Raw genomic sequence first — 17311 nt, 5'->3', positions numbered from 1 at the left:
ATGATGCAGCTGCCATTAATAAATGCCTACTAAGTGTCCAGCTGCTTTTTACTGTTAACAAGTATCTACTGTTCCTTTAACCTTCAACATCTTTCTGTTTCAGTACAGAAATTACAGTGTTTGAACAAGAAAATGACCCAAAAGGTAGTAGTAAGACATAATTTCTGTTAAAATAAGCAGATAATAACTGCTACCATTAAGTGAGCATTTACTATTTTCACAGTAGAGTGCAAAGCACTTCACACACACTATTTTATTCAACCCTCAAAACAAACCTTTTGACGTAGATATTATTATCTCTGTTTTACATATGAGAAAACAGAGCTCAGAAAAGTTAAGTAAACAATATCTCACAGTAAACTACTGAATTAGGATTTGAATCCAGGTCTCTTCTACTCCAAAGCTTGGGGACGTAACTACTCTGCCATTCAGCATGATTTTCAAATCATGTCAGGCCAGGATTCCCTGCTATATAAGGCAATCCTATATTTTCTGGAAATATAAGCCCTGCTATAAAAACCTGATTCTTCATGTTTAAAATAGGGACAAAAGGAGGACCCTTTTTTTGCCGGGCTATTTGCAAGAATTAGAATTGTGTGTATAAAATGTCTACACAGTTTCTGGCACATAGTAAGTTATCAATAAACATATGTTATAACTATTATTAGTATTCCTAAAGTCTTAATCTACTACATCAAACAGTAAGGCCTTGTATTTTGCAAGAATTAAGGTATCTTCTAAGAACCTATCTTGCCACGAAGCAATAACTGGGAAAGCAGGATTTATTTTTGCACAAAACACAGGGATCCAATATAGAAGGAAAATTCCTCTGCATATACATATTCCTTTAATGCTCTTGGATGCATATCAGAAACGACGTTTCTTAAAAACAAACTACAAAAATGTTCCCAAGGGCCTTTCAGAAACAAACTCATCCTTAGCACAAAAAGATTGATTTCTCAAAGTCATTAATTCTATGTTCTATTCTGCTGGCTACACTTCCAGGACCAACGGTTTTTTTGAGGTGGAAAGGATGCTCTGCACTGACAGTGAAACTGCCAAAGTCGACTGCATTACAAATCACGGACCACATGATTATAAATGACGTTACAAATTCCAGCCACAGTGAGGCACCAAGGCCACGTCCCAGAACCGCCAGAATGGAGTAGGGAAAGCACCCTCCGACTCACCGTAGGTGAAGTACGCCACTTCTGGCGGAAGCGAAACATTGTGCAGCGTGTCGTCCTGCACGTGCCGGTCCACGTACAGCTGCGCCTCGCTGGCTTTCAGGAAGGCCATGAAGCGTGCTGTGAAGGAGGCCACGAAGATGGACAGCATCCCGAAATCTAGCAGGTTCCACAGGTGCAGCACATACTCCCGCGGCCCCTCCTCCCAGATTTCCTTGCATTCGGACCAAATCATTCCTGTGGGAGAAGGAGAAGGCCAGGCTCATTTTTCGGTTCTCTTAGCATTCGGTTCCTCCGCATGAGGTCATGGAGGGAACCAGAGTACAAATGTAAATATCAACTCTTTGAAACTGGGACCATGGATAGCCAGAAGCAGACAGAAATGTGTGTTCAAAGACAGATTTAGACCCAAGAGACCCTGAGACTTGGCCTTGCGCTTACAAACACACTGTCTCTGGAAGTGAGGAGAGAGTTCTCATTCGTTGATAGATTCTTGGAGGGAATATAGGAGAAATACAGTTGCTGACACTTATACACTTTAAGAACTGGGAGGTCAAAGAATCAATCGGTCGTAAATTAACTATAGGGAAACTGAGGTCCAGGAATTGTAAAGGGCTATCTGAAGGTTCCCCCTCCATGCCCCAAATTCTACAGAAATGCCCCAAGAACCTAGAACTATGGTTTTTTTGGACATAGAACCTAGTGTTTTGTTTTGTTTTTAAATCCCAGATTACAATGCTTCTGTATTTCTGTGTCATGAGCATTAATTTGGCGTATTAGATTTTTTCTTACTCTTTCATAACTTGCTGGATTTTAAAGATATGTGTCCTCATTGTTACATATTAAACAATATAGAAATATACAGACAAAATGTTACTAGTTCCCCCAGCCTTCCTCTAAGCCAGCAGCCCGTTTGGCACCAGGGACTGGTTTCATGGAAGACAATTTAACACAGTTTCCACATGAAACCGTTCCACCTCAGATCATCAGCCATGAGATTCTCATAGGATGGCAACCTAGATCCCTCACGTGCATAATTCGCAATAGGGTTCAGGCTCCTATGAGAATCTATTGCCACTGCTGATCTGACAGGAGGCAGAGCTCAGGCAGTAATGCTGCCAGCATTACCTCCTGCTGTTCAGCTCAATTCCTAACAGGCCACAGACTGGTAACAGTTGGTGGCCCAGCAGTTGAGGACTCCTGCTCTAAGCTATCCCTGTGAGGTAGCCTGAGCTAATAGTTGATGAGTATCCTTCTAGACCTGTACTGTCCAATACCATAGCCACCAGTAATATGTGGATACTGAGCACTTGAAATGTGTCTAGTCCAGTTTGAGATGTGCTGTAAATGTAAGGTACACACCAGATTTCAAACACTTACTATGAAAAAAGAATGTAAAGTATCTCATTAATAATTTTTTGCACCAGTTACATGTTGCAGTGATTAATATTTTGGATATGATAGGTTAAGTATATTAATTAATTTCACCTGTCTTTATAATATGGCTTTTAGAAAATTTGAAATTATCTGTATAGCTCATGGTTGTTGCTTGCCCTATATTTCTGTTGAATAACGCTATTCTATACCTTCACATTTACTGATTAGTAAATTATTACTAATACTATTTAAATTATTTTAAATTACAGGCATACCTTGTTTTTATTGCACTTTGCTTTACTGTGCTTCACAGATACTGTGTTTTTTTCAAATTAAAGGTTTGTGTTGGGAAAGTCTATTGATGCCATTTTCCCAATAACATGTGCTCACTTTGTGTCTCTATGTCATATTTTGGTAATTCTCACAATATTTCAAACCTTTTCATTACTATATTCATTATGGTTGGTCTGTGACCAGTGATCTTTGTGATCTTTGATGTTACTATTGTAACTGATTGGAGGTATCATGAACCACTCCCATGTAAGATGGCAAACTTAATAGCTGTTTTGTGTGTTCTGACTGCTCCACTCCACTGACCTGCTATTTTCCTGTCTGTCCCTCCCCTTGGGCCTCCCTATTCCCAGTATTTCAACAATATTGATATTAGGCCAATTAATAATCCTACAGTGATGTCTAAGCTTTTAAATGAAAGGAAGAGTTGTGCATTTCTCACTTTAAATCAAAAACTAGAAATGATTACGGTTAATGAGGAATGTGTGTCAAAAGCTGAGATATGCCAAAAGCTAGGCCTTTTGTGTCAAACAGCTAAGTTCTGAATGCAAAGAACAAGTTACTGAAGCAAATTAAAAGTACTACCCCAGTGAACTCATGAGTGATTGATTAAACCAGCTACAGCATTCCATTAAGCCAATGCCCAAACCAGAGGAAGACCCTCACTCTCTTTAATTCTGTGAAGCCTGAGAGAGGTGAGGAAGCTGCCCAAGAAAAGTTGGAAGCTAGCAGAGTCTGGTTCATAAGGTTTAAGAAGCCATCTCCAAAACATAAAAGTACAAGGTGAAGCACCAAGTGCTGATGTAGAAGCTGCAACAAGTTATCAGAAGATCTAGCTAAGATAATTGATAACAGTGGCTACAGTAAACCACAGATTTTTGATGTAGATTAAACAGCTTTATCTTGAAAGAAGATGCCATTTAGAACTTTCAGAGCTATAGAGTAGACATCAGTGCCTGGTTTCAAAGCTTCGTAGGACAGGCTGACTCTCTTGTTAGGGACTACTGCAGCTGGTGACTTTAAGTTGAAGCCAGTGTTCACGTGCCATTCCAAAAATCCTAGGGCCCTGAAGAATTATGCTAAATCTCATCTTCCTGTGCTCTATAAATGAAACAAGAAAGCCTGGATGACAGCATATCTGTGTACATCATGGTTTACTGAATATTTTAAGCCCACTGTTGAGACTTACTGCTCAGAAAAAAATGTATTTCTTTCACAATATTACTGCTCATGGACAATGCACGTGGTCACTTAAGAGCTCTGATCGAGATGTATAGGAGGTTAGCATTGTATTCATGCCTGTTGACATAGTATCCATTCTGCAGCCCGTGGATCAAGGAGTAATTTTGACTTTCAAGTCTTATTATTTAAAAAAAATACATTTCATAAGGCCATAGCTGCCATAGATAATGATTCTTCTAATGGATCTGGACAAAGTTAATTGAAAACCTACTGGAAAGGATTCATCATTTTAGATGCCATGAAAAACATTAGGGAATCATGGTAGGAGGTCAGAATATCAACATTAAATGGAATAAGTTGATTCAAAACTTCATGGATAACTTTGAGGGGTTCAATACTTTAGTAGAGGAAGTTACTGCAGTTGTGATGGAAATAAGAGAGCTCAAATTAGAAGTGGGGCCTAAGATGTGACTAAATTACTGCAATTTCATGATAAAACTTCAATGGATGAGGAATTGTTTCTTATGGATGAGCGAAGAAAATGGTTTCTTGAGAGTCTACTGGTGAAGATGCTGTGAACATTGTTAAAATGATGACAAAGGATTTAGAATATTCTGTAAACTTAGTTGACAAAGCAGCAACAAGGCTTGAGGGTAGTGAGTTTAATTTTGAAAGAAGTTCTACTTTGGGTCAAATGCTATTAAACTGCATTGCGTGCTACAGAGAGATCTTTGGTGAAAGGAAAAGTGAGTTGATGCAGCAAACTTCATTGTCTTAAGAAATTGCCATGGCCACTTTAACCTTCAACAACGACCATTCTGATCAGTCGGTGGCCATCAACATTGAGGCAAGATCCTCCACCAGCAAAAAGATTATGCCTTGTTGAAGGGTCAGATGATTGTTAGCATTTTTTAGCAATAGAGTAATTTTAAAATTATGGTATGCACGTTTTTTAGACATGATGCTATTGCACATTTAATAGACCACAGTATAATGTAAATATAACTTTTCTGTGCACTGGGAAACCACAAAATTCCTGGGACTTTATTGGGGTACTCGAGTTGTTGTAGTGGTCTGAAACTGCACCTGCACTATCCTTGAGGTATGCCTGTATTAAAACGTAACTATTCAGTTTCAATTTGATACCTACTATGTTCTGGGCACTGCCGTGTGTGTGTGTGTGTGTGTGTGTGTGTGTGTGTGTGTGTGTGTGTGTGTATAATCTTAAATCTTTGCAACAACCCTATAAAGTACATTCTGCTATTATCCTATTTTTACAGCTAATGAAACAGTGCCTCAGATGGTTGTAATGTGCCTTGTTAGGAGGCAGGATATCTGGAATTTGAACCCAGAAAGTCTGCTTCTAGAGTTCATGTTCTTGACTGCTATACTCTTCTGGCTCTCCAGGAAATAAAATTGGGCTCAAATCAGTTAATGTGTAGAAAAGACTCTTGAACATTTTAGAAAAGACTCTTGAACATTTTATGTCATCAAAAAGTCTTATGACTACTCAGATCTGGGAGAGCTTTGATGTGGAACCGTGCTACACTTAACCTGTATATTTAGAGGGATTCACGTGGTAAAATAATCACCAGCTGGTCAGTGAGTGAAACAATTCCAGCTCAGTGACCACACTCCCTAGAGGCTAACACCGATAGCCTCTTTTGGCAGTCCCTCAGCCGTGTTCATCAGACATGATGGCCAGCTTTCCCTGGTACCTCCTGCCCACCCCCCATTGCTCCTCTTCAGCTTTCTTTGCTGCTTTTCTAACTCTGCCCACTCCTTAAAGGCTGTAGCTTTTCAGGTTTTTGGCTGTTCCCATTCTTCCCTCTGACCTCAAGTAAGTGCATCTAGCCCTGAAACTTTGTCCTTCATTTCCTTGTATATGTCTCACAGATGAATATCTTCCTACTTTTCCTTAAGAACTTCAAAGCTGAATTCCCCCTATAGAGAGAGACTACTGTTAGTGGGTTAGTGGATGTCTTTTCAGTGCCAGTATTACATTGCTCAAGCTGGCCTCCCCATCCCTCCCACCCTCACTGTGTCATACTCTTACCCAGTATTCCCACTCTTGCACCCCTGACTCTTCTGACTGGCACCAGGGATCACTGCAGTTCTGCAGATCCTCCTCTAGTGGACATCAGATCCATCTTGCTCTTTTAGTCTTCTACTCTATTTTCTGACCTCATGAAGTTTGGGTCATATCATGGTCACTTCTCTCTTCAGATACCTGTGGTGTATTCCTCATAATACCAAGATAAAGTCCAGAATCCAAAGCTAGGCTGTCATTCCTTCCTGTGATATTCCACAGTTTTCATATACCCTGTACTCTAGCAAAACAGGCCCACCCAACAGTCCTCCAGCAGTTCCACCCAACCGTTTGCTTGTGTTTCTTCCTTTCTTTTTCCCAGACCTTAATCCAAGCACACTCACAGATGCCTACATAGTACAGTGGTCTTTAAGGGTCCAGCTGCTGAAAAAGCCTGGTGTCATAGATAATGCTGGAAGTAGACAGTAATGAGGGCTCTGCCCTGGTCAGAGCCTCGCTGACTTGCTCACAGGCCCACATGTGGGCACATTTGAGTGATGAGCTGATCACCTTTACTTGTCTGGGACTATGCCCAGGGACTATTTTAATCAGAAAATTTCCCTTTCTGTTGAAAATGGCCCATGAAATAGAAGGATTTAAAATATTTTTCTTTTCTTTTTGAGACGGGCTCTCGCTCTGTCACCCAGGCTGGAGTGCAGTGGTGTGATAGCTCACTGCAACCTCCGCCTCCTGGGTTCAAGCGATTCTTCTCTCTCAGCCTCCTGAGTAGCTGGGACTACAGGCACATGCCACCACGCCTGGCTAATTTTTGTATTTTTAGTAGAGATGGGGTTTCACCATATTGGCCAGACTGGTCTCAAACTCCTAACCTCGTGATCCTCCCACCTTGGCCTCCCAAAGTGCTGGGATTACAGGCATGAGCCACCACGCCTGGCCTGAAATGTTTTTCTAAGGAGAAAAGTAATTTGAGAGCAGCTGGTTGGAGAAGAATCATGGCTTTATTTAATGAAAATCTGCATATTTGTATCAAATTGGAATTCCCACAATAGGAAATATTAAAAAAACATTGCAGGTATGTTTACCCTACAATGGTAGGGCAGAACAAGCCCCCTCCTTTTTTGTTAACAAAGTTATGTCTCAAGTATACCCTATCAAAATTTTTGTGATAATTCAGTGAAGTAATTTCTTAACACTGAAATGTGCTTTCATCTGTGACTGTGCAACAGATATTTTTAAAATGGATTTAAAAAATCCATTTTTAATAGATAGAAAAATAGTGTTTTTTGCTTTCCTCTACCCCCAAATTAAAATTCTCAACGTCTGAATGGAACTGCTTTGAGCCTGGCACTAGGAGAGTCACAGGCTGTAACTTGAGTGATTGGCTTTAATTCAGGAAGCCCTGGGTTCAAGTTCTAGCTTGGCTACTTATTAGGAGTATGACTTTGGCTAAGTCCTTTGATTTGCTGTGGGTCTTAGATTCTATATTTTAAAATGAATGAATTTGGAGTTTGGAGGTAACTTCAAGTACTAAAAGCTCTATGAATCTGAAATGCAAATTATTTTCAGAAAACTAACTTTTCTGACCCATATAGTAGCTTCTCATTGGGCATTGTGAATCACTTCCTCCGTGGTCAAATGTCTGCATGAGTCTTCTTAGATTTAAATATTAATTCACCCAGATGAATTGAAATTATTCTAGGGCTGTAAGTAAAAGTAACATGGGCCCAAGGGTTTGGACAGCAGGAATGCTTAATGAAAAAGGAAATGTGTGAAATTAAGTATTTCAGTGAGTGAAATTAAGCCCCCTGCCTCCAAAGTGCCAAGGATAGTTCAGCATTTTATATCCAAGCTGAGCCCCATGGTCTTTTGCTTCCAGTATGCCAATCAGAGGAGTGTTTAGAGACCAGGGCTCAAGGGGTAAGCATGCGCCCCCACCCTCCTCCCCACTCTTGAGCCTCCTTCAGGCAAAATTCCCCTCACTCAGGGTTGCCTGGAGCCTAGAGAACAAGGTCACATAGTAAAGAAGGGGTTTCTGGCAGCGGAACAGGCTGAGAAGTGCCAGGAAGCCTCAAGGGAAATGAGTAGCTTCTTATAGGCAGGTTCTGAGTAATGTCCTGTGGGCTGTGGAGATGGAGCTTGACAGCTAAAAGGCAGTTCACTCCTATCCCTGCCTCACATGGTTTTCAGAAGGGCTCCCCCTTCAAAGTCCTGTGAGACTTAAGTATGCACATTCTTTAAATGGTCCTGGCCCCCAGGGGCTACTGTCTCAGGGCATTGCATCTGCCTCTCTGTTCTCTCAGGCCAACTTCTCACCATTGGTCCCCAGTTTGAACTCACAGGAGAGAGAATATGCATAGTGACTCTGAACCCACAAGTCCTAACATCAAAACACTATCTCAATAGGAGGTCCTTTGCAACAAATTTGGGCCTTAGACATACTCAGGGTTCATTTGTTTTTCAGGCAAGAGGATGATATTAATAGATTCAAAAATTTTCTAACAAAGCGCCTCCTCTTCTTCCTCCTCTTCTTTTCTAATTATAGTAGCCCCCAATCATTGAGCACCTTGTAGGTGCCAGGCCCTTTGTAAGTACTTAATAAATGCTAAGTCTTCATAATAGTCTGATAGATAGCTACTGTAATTATCCCCACTTTACAGATGAAGAAACTCACCTATGGAGGTGGCAAGTAAGTTGTCCGAAGCCACACAGGCAGCCCAGGAGCCTTGTTGTCCACTGTGCTGTCTCCTGCCTTGCTCTCCACTGGGAACAAGCTTACTCTCACTGGTTAGGAACTCATTCACCCACTTAACAGACATTGTTGAGCTCCACCTTTGTGCCAGCCACCATTCAGAGAGGCAAAACCACCAAAGAGAAAGGGACACACTCCCAAACTCTTCTCCTATCTAGCATTTTAAATGTGTTTTACCACCATACTGGGCATTTACTCCTAGATGGAGAAATCACATGCGTTATGGAGAGGCTTGCTAGCCTCCAAGCCTCTGACAGCTTTCTGGGAACTACTAGCATTATTATACCGTCCTCAGATGAACATCTCTGGTGCCATAATCTCCAGTAGAAAAGCTTATTATAAGCTTGTTATTCTTGCGGTTACCCTGGAATCGCTGCTTATAATGCAAGCAACAAAGACAGGTTCCTATGGTATGTGTGGATGTTAGAGATTCTCCAGGCTGGAAGAAGCAATGGTCACTGGTTCATTTAGTCCTCTCCTCATCTGATGGCTCTCCAGGCTATACATGTCTACCAGCAAATTTGTCCCTCCTTCCTCAGTCTTGCTCCTCACTATGTTCTCCTGGGTTTTCTTTGCCTCTGGCTCTGTCTTCTTAGTTTCCTTGTGGCTTTCACTTTCTCTGCTCATACCTTAAATATCCTGGAATGGTAATCTAGAATTTTCTCAAAATTCTGCTGTTAACTGGACAAAGTATGTGGAGGACAGGAGGAATGTATTTCCAATTGGGTTTGGCCTTCCTATAGAACTGTAAATCAGAAGAGGAACAACCAAATGCCCCATAGGATGAGGGGATTGGGAAGTAAGTTATTGTCAATGCAAGTGGCCATTGAAAGAGGTGATGGGGAAAACCAGATGACCATGTGGAGAGAGGGTTACAGTTAAACAGAAGATGAAAGGAGTCAGCTACAAATCTATGTGGTTACAGAAATATCAGTATCAATTGAGATAGGCAGGAAACAAAATAGAGCATATGGTATTGTCAGAGGCGTTAATGGTTATGCAGAGAAACAAAAAAGAGGGACTAGGAGGACAGTAGGGGTGAGAGGACTTGCAAATTTAAATAGCTTGGGTTGAAAGACCTCACTCTGTGGAGGATACTGTTGAGTAGAGACCTGAGGAGGTGAGGGAGTGAGCCATGTAGATCCATGCAGGAAGAACTCTCCAGGCAGAGGGAACAGCCAGGGCAAAGGTTCTTAGGCAGAAGCAGTGCAAGGCAGGGAGACCAGCAGGCCAAAACAGAGTGAGTGAGGTGGAAAGTGATGGAAGAGGAGGTCATAGAGATGCAGTGGAGAGCTGAGAGTGTCATAGGCCATTATAATGACACTGGCTGTCATTCTGAGGGAAGTGGGAAGCCACTGGAGTCTTGATGCAAACAATGAGAAGATTCAATTACATTTTAAATGGATCACTCTAGCTCCTGCCTTGAGAACAGACTAAGTCATGGGGTTGGGAAGGGAAGCAGCAAGGAGACCTGGACAAGGGACATTCAGCCCTTTGTGGCCAAACTCTCCATTCCTGAAAGTACTTTGGACTTGTTAGGGTCTTGAGGTTCTTTCCAACTCTAGAGTTGCTTCTGATAAAGAGGGAGTAATGGTTTGGGTGTCTTTATAATCAGTCCGTTCAAAGTACTTCATTTATGAATGTGGTATGTCGTGGGAGAAAAGAACTGTGCTGTTGTTTTTCTAGCTCATACAAGGCCTTCCTGGGGGTACCTAGGAGCAGAATTCAAGTCTTCATCAGCAGAGGCCTGATGCTACCTCATACCTTTCCACATCTGAACAGAGAGTGGATCACATGCTGGAGCTCAGGATGCACCAGCACAAAGACCCTTCTCATAAACACAGTGCTCAAATCTGTCTCTCAAAGGTTATTATTATTTTTATAATAATTAAAGAGCTCCAGACGCTATTAAGAACAAGATAATGTAATTCTATTTATAGCTGCTTCCCTAGTACCTGACACGGTGCCTGATATATAATATAGTGCCTAATAACTAGAAAATATTTATTGAGTAAAAAAATTGAGAAAATAGAAAATATCAGAAAATAACTTGTGCATGTTCCCACTACTGCATCTCCCAGTCCACCTGCACTGTGCTGTCAACTCCACCTTTTCTCCCGTTACAGTGAGTGAAGTGTTCACACTCCTGCTAAGGCCAAGTCCTCTACTTCCACACTAAATCCCATTCCCTGTTGCCTACTCAGGGACTTTCTTCCGAAGCTGATGGTCAGGTCTCTGGTCTCATTGGCAGCATTCGACATTGTCATCACTCCCTGGTTCTTGCTACAGATACTTTGGCATCTGGGCCAGCACTCTCTTGGTTCTTCTCTTACTTCAGCCTTCTTTGCTGGATACTTCTCATCTTCCCATGCTTTAAACATTGTTGTGCTCTGGGGCTTGGTCCTCAGTTCTCTGCTCACGTTCATAGTTACAATGATATTATATCATTTAAATGAACTGATATGTCCAAATTTATGTTTTCATCCCCATTCTCCCCTGTGAACTTCAGCCATGTATATTCAGTTGCTACTTGGCATTTCCACATGAATGTCTAAATATGTGTCTCAAACTCAAGTCTTGGTTTCCACCTCTACTCCCCCTGCAAACTGCTCCCCCTCTGGTCTTTCCTGTCTTAGTAAATGGCTTCCTAATGTGCCATTGCTTGAACTAAACACCTGGAATTGTTCTTGACTGCTCTCTTTCTCTCACATCTCATACACAATCCAATTGTAAGTGTTATTGATTTTACCTTCAAAATGTAATCACAATATGCCACCTCCTCAAACCGACCATTTCCTTCCTGTCTGAATTACTGCAGTGGCCTCCTAATTGGTCTCCTTACTTCTGTTCATATCCGACAGTCACTTCTTCTCTACATAACAGTCAGTGAGCCTTTAAGAACTGAAGTCATATGATGTCGCTTTTGTGCTGAAAACTCTCCAAAGGCTACCTCCTCTGACTTCATCTCTACTTCTCTTCTCCTCATTCATCTACATCAGCCACACTAGTCTCTTTGCTGTTCCTTGAACATGTCCAGCTTGCTCCTGAATCCAGGTTTAAACACATACTATTCCTTCTGCCTGGAATGCTTTTCACCTTATCAGAGTAGCGGGATAAGAGGGCATGCTCTTACCTGCTCAACTACTCTGATAAGGTGAAATTTGAACAGTGATTTGAAGCAGGAGGGGAAGCAGGTCATGTGGATATTTATTCAACTCACTTCTCTCAATGAGATAAATTTGATTATTGGCTGGATATTTGAAGATACTAAGATATTATTAATTTTCTTTTAGGCTTGATAATGTTTTTCTGGTTCTCTTTTAGAAAAAGTGTTCTGATTTCTGTTACTAGCCTGGATGGAGTAACAAACAGGTTAAAAAAAAAAAAACAAAAGCAAACATAAATAACTATTTTTAGGCATTGGAAATAGGCAGCATGGGACTGTGATCCCTAAGTAAAGGGAAACAAGTGAGGCAAGCCATATGACCACCATAGCTTGCTTTCTGGAGGCACATTCCAGTCTGTAGTGCATGGAGAGGGATCCCAGAAGCATAGCAGGCAGTCTCACTGAGTTGAAGAGACAGAATGGGGTTTTGGAAGGCTGAGGTGATTATATGTTGTGTGGCAGAGCTCCAGAGAGAAGGGCAGTATGCAGAAACAAGCAAGCAAAGAAACAAACCAAACAAAACTAAACAAACAAAAGACACCACAAATTTAAATAGGGGTTCTTTGGAATGTTTGCTGAAAATTGAGTCATGAATTCATAGAGAGAAACTCCACAAACAACTGCCAAGGAGCTGTAAGCCAAACAGTTTTCAGAGCTCACCCAGAGTGGGGAGATACTTGAGCTCTGATCATCCAGAGTTGACACTCCTTGTTGATTACCCAGAGCATTCAATAGAGACCCCAGAAGTGTGTCTCTATAGTACAAAGATAAACCGTCTTTACAGTAAGTCTTCTCCAGATCCACTATGAGAAAGCTTTACATGGATCAAACTCGTCACAAGTGACATAACAGCCTGTCAGAATAATGCTGAAAACTTTGAAGGAAGACAAAATCCAGAGGCTCACAATCATAACATGCAGAGTGCCCATCATTCAACAAAAAATTACCAAACATTTCAAGATGCAGGAAAAGGTCATCCATAATTAGGTAGCAAGATTAGTCAATAGAAATCAACCCAGCAATGACAGAGATGGTGGAGTTAGGAGTCAAGGCTTCAAAACAGTTACTGTAAATATGTTCAAGGATTTAAAGGAAAATACAAAAATGATGAGAAAGGAAATGGGAGATATAAAAGAGAACCAAGTAAGATTTTAATAATTGAAAAATATAATATCAGAAATGAAAAACCCACTGATTGGAATTAAAATCACAAAAACCACAGGAAAAAAACATCAGCGACTGTGAAGCACAGAAAGAAAAAAGATTAATAAAAGGAAAAAGAAATGTTACATTTCAGTGATGTACACAAATGTTTACAGAATAAATTTATGATAACTGGGGTTTGTTTCTAAATAATTCAAGGTTAGAGAGAAGGGAGATGGGGGAAGTATAGATGGAGCAAAGATTGGCCATGAATTGGTAACTGTTGAACATGGGAGATAGATCCATGGAATTCATTATGCTCTTCTCTTGATGTTTTGTGTTTCATTAGTTATTTGTAATAAAAAATTTGAAAACATTTTCTAGGGAAAAAAAAGTAATTAGAATCTTCCTTCTGGAAAGAGGCCAATGAGAAATAAGTTCTTCCCTCTACAGCACTTCTGATTTAACAGTCTTGAACTCTGCTTTGAGTATCAGAAGCAGGGACTAAGCTATACAAGTTGGGGATCCTATAGCTAGAGACACATCCCTCTTATTGGAATAATGCTCTGACACCCAGGAAGAGAAATATGAGGACTCAGGAGGAAGTCCTTGTTCAAGAGGTTCCATTAATAGTAGCTACACCTGTTCAAGGGAAAGTACGGTTGCATTTACCAGAGTCTTCTACCTGGGGTCCAAGTGGGAAAATGGGGTGGGTGGGTGATTGGTGCTGTAAATACTTTAAATTTTATTTATAAATCCAACATGTGAGATTTTTTCTAAGCGCCTAGTGTTAAAATGCTCAATTTAGTTAAACAATGGCATATGTACTAGGGAGAACTGGGACAGATTCTGAATTGTGAAGGTAAGGCCACAGAACTCACTCTGTAACAAACTTTAATGTCCCTTCACAACTTTAGTGCCAGTGACTCTACTAAATGAACCTTTGGTCACAGGGTTGCTGGTTTTTAATTTTTATTTATTTTTTAAATTTTAGACAGAGTCTTGCTCTGTCGCCCAAGCTGGAGTGCAGTGGCGCAATCTTGGCTCGTTGAAACCTCTGCCTTCCAGGTTCAAGAGATTCTCCTGCCTTAGCCTCCTGAATAGCCGGGATTACAGGTGCACACCACCATGCCTGGCTAAATTTTTTGTTTTTAGTAGGAGCGGGGTTTCACCATGTTGATCAGGTTGATTTCGAACTCCTGACTTTGTGATCCGCCTCCCTCGGCCTTCCAAAGTGCTGGGATTACAGGTGTGAGCCACTGTGCCTGGCTGGGTTGCTGGTTTTATAAAGTCCCTGGAAAGCCTGGTGGGTTATCCTTCCTATGCCCTTTGGATAAAACTGTTCATCTCATCTTCCTTTGCCTATTTAGAAATCCAACTTAGAGACCATTTTTCCAACTGGTCTCAGCTTAGGCATCCATAGGATGTTCTCTAGTGGTTCTACTCTTGTAGCACTCTTGGGCTATATTATTTAATTAGCACAGGCCATATGTTAGGTTACCTTTTCAGGTGTTTGTTCTATTGTGATTTTGTTGATTGATGGCACAGACACATTGACCCTGAATACATTTTGACTCATTGTGAATATAAGCATAATGAAAATTATACCAATATTAAATTTTTGTCCAGAAAGCAAAATCTGAGGTGAACACCATTAAGCCAATTGAATTACTTGGTCAAATCTTGATATTGATTTTCTGTCTTTTTTTATCTTCTGTTTTGCTTGTTTTACTTAAAATATTCCCATCAAATTCACATATTTTTGATGTAAATCTTAAAATTTATTGATAAGGTTTATATACAGAGTCACTGATTTTAGTTTTTGCAATTTTTAATTTTTTCCTACTAAGACTGATTTTTTTTTAATCAACCGATTTTGCAGCTCTCATTATTAGAAAAATCTATAACACATTTTGCCACATTCAATTTTAGTCACTGCCAGTTTTATTTTATTTTGATTATTCCTTCTAGTAATGGTTCTCATAAATGGGGTAAAAGACAGCCTTTCTCAGTTAATCAATGAGGAAATTGGGAACAATTTCCTTGGCAGCTCCAGTGGCACACCATGGCAGCGTAAAATACAACTACAAGAGGAATTTCATAGCTTTTTAGTACACCCACTTACACAAATAATAAGAAAATGTTACTCCTGTAAATTTTTAGATGTATATTTATTATCACAGTTCTACTATATACCAATATTTAGTGATAACAGAAATATCTTTTAAGCTATGCAATTTTATGCCCTTTTAAAAAATCTGAACTTTTCTTAAGACTTCCGATGGACTATGTTTAAATGATCAAAATAATATGTTTTCCCATGAAACTACTTTCAATATATGTATAATGAATGTACAATGTATATACTTAAAAAATTTCTGCCCCTACCCTCCACCCCCGCCACCTCAAACATTTCCTTTCAAAACTGGAGTTTGTATACAGGTCTGTGTATCTTAAAGACAGAAGATGACTATGACTTTCTTGTTGGTAATCTACTCACCATTTTGTCTATCAAGAGTACACTGAAGAGGGGAGGAAGAAGTTCAGAAGTCAGAGTTTAATAATGTCCTACTGTAATTAGCAAGGAGAGAATAAAAGTAGAGTGACTTGCTTACCTAAGACCCACTTCATAATGAGCATTTCTGTCCAGGAGAACTGTGTGGTTTTCACTCTGAAGATTTGTTTTGGGTAGTCTGTGAAGGTTTCATTTGGCAGGGTTTTAACACCTTCAAATCGGTCAGATGCATTCACAACTAATAATCCCAAGAAGATTGTAAAAGAAACTGCATGAGCTACAAACTTCATGAAAGGGCTCCTCAGGGTTCGTCCTAGCTGGAAAGAAAACATGTGCAAGACATGTTAAACTGGCTCTAGGTGGATGCAAGTCTTTCTTTAAAACATCGCTTTCACCAAGGTTTAACCAGAGAATCCTTCGTCTTGGACAGAAACTGCTAACTGAACCCATATAACATTTTTTCTTGAACTTTTATGTGAGATGCTGCTTGACCAAACTTACTTGGTCAATATTTTCCCATTTAGAAGACTTAGTGGGAGGGGCTAAGAGAATTGATAGCACACACCTGACAATCACCATGTTACATCTGATTGCACTGATACCTCCAACTGCATGAATATGAAAAAATAATGTCTGCATAAAGTTCACAATTTTAAAAAATGCACTTTGAGTATGCTCACTTTTTGTTTAATCTACTCACTTGGGCTTCATTCTTAGACTATTTGTTCTCAACCTTTCTTGTATGTTGATACATTTATTTAAAGCTACACATTTCTCACTAGGTACTGCTTTAGCTGCCTTCTCCTAAATTTTCCCTTGTAGCATTTTCATTGACATTCAGTTACAGTATTTTGTACATTATATTTTTATTTCATTTTTAACACAAGGATTATTTCATTTCCAGACATAGAGGACTGTTTTTCTCCCTGCTTTGAAAAATTTGAATTTTATTGCAGCATCTTTATAGAACATAGCCTCTATGATAGTATTCTAAAATTCATTGAGGTTTTCCTTTTGGCCTAGTGCCTGAAATGTCACAAGCTGGAAATGGTCCAAAAGATGCCCTATTAAGGAGCAAATACTAGTCATATCTTCTCTATCTCATGGCACCCCATCCAAAGGCCACTTGGATCTTTGGGATCGACTTGAGGGCTGCACATTGAGTACTTGCCAGCCTCCTGTTAATGAACTCAGTTGGGACTTTTCCAGCTCATTGCCCACATCTAAGCACCAAATCCTACTCCTCATCCATGTATGATGATAAGAGCAAAGAGGAACATCTTTTCTGAAGCTCAGTTTCTTTTCCAAGGTAGATACTCAATTATAACCAGTGACTGGTTATAACTTTCACATTCTGCCTCATTCAGCAGTCCTAGAGTGAAATGTTACCCAGGAGATAGACTATTGATTGAACAGAAGATCAGTTACAGGGGTTTCTCTAAGTAGAATTTTCCCAATTGTGACTATGTTCAACACAACATTTATAAATCAGATGACTTGATAATGTTCTTTTAATGTGCTTCAGTATGTTAATTATCCACTTTAATTATTGTAGTTATTAGCATAACATTATGATTCTGATGCTATAGAACCCGTTTATTAAAGTATTAGTTTTTATCTTTTTAAAAATCTGGATTTTAAAAAATATTCA

At 40.0% G+C, this 17311-nt stretch overlaps 1 protein-coding gene across 3 annotated transcripts in view; it reads right to left on the bottom strand.

The window, feature by feature from the left end:
• TRPC7 (transient receptor potential cation channel subfamily C member 7) overlaps nucleotides 1–17311 on the bottom strand; it is a 140990-nt gene that overhangs the window by 38023 nt on the left and 85656 nt on the right. For all 3 annotated transcript variants that reach the window (XM_008014543.3, XM_038007520.2, XM_073010674.1), the window contains 2 exons: nucleotides 15761–15977; nucleotides 1191–1424 (listed from right to left, as the gene is read on the bottom strand). In XM_008014543.3, coding sequence (XP_008012734.2) covers nucleotides 1191–1424; nucleotides 15761–15977 — 451 coding nt within the window. The remainder of the gene's footprint in view (nucleotides 1–1190; nucleotides 1425–15760; nucleotides 15978–17311) is intronic.

Source organism: Chlorocebus sabaeus, chromosome 23 (genome assembly GCF_047675955.1).
Source record: "Chlorocebus sabaeus isolate Y175 chromosome 23, mChlSab1.0.hap1, whole genome shotgun sequence".
Classification (NCBI taxonomy): Eukaryota; Metazoa; Chordata; class Mammalia; order Primates; family Cercopithecidae; genus Chlorocebus; species Chlorocebus sabaeus.
This window is presented reverse-complemented; position numbering and strand designations above follow the sequence as displayed.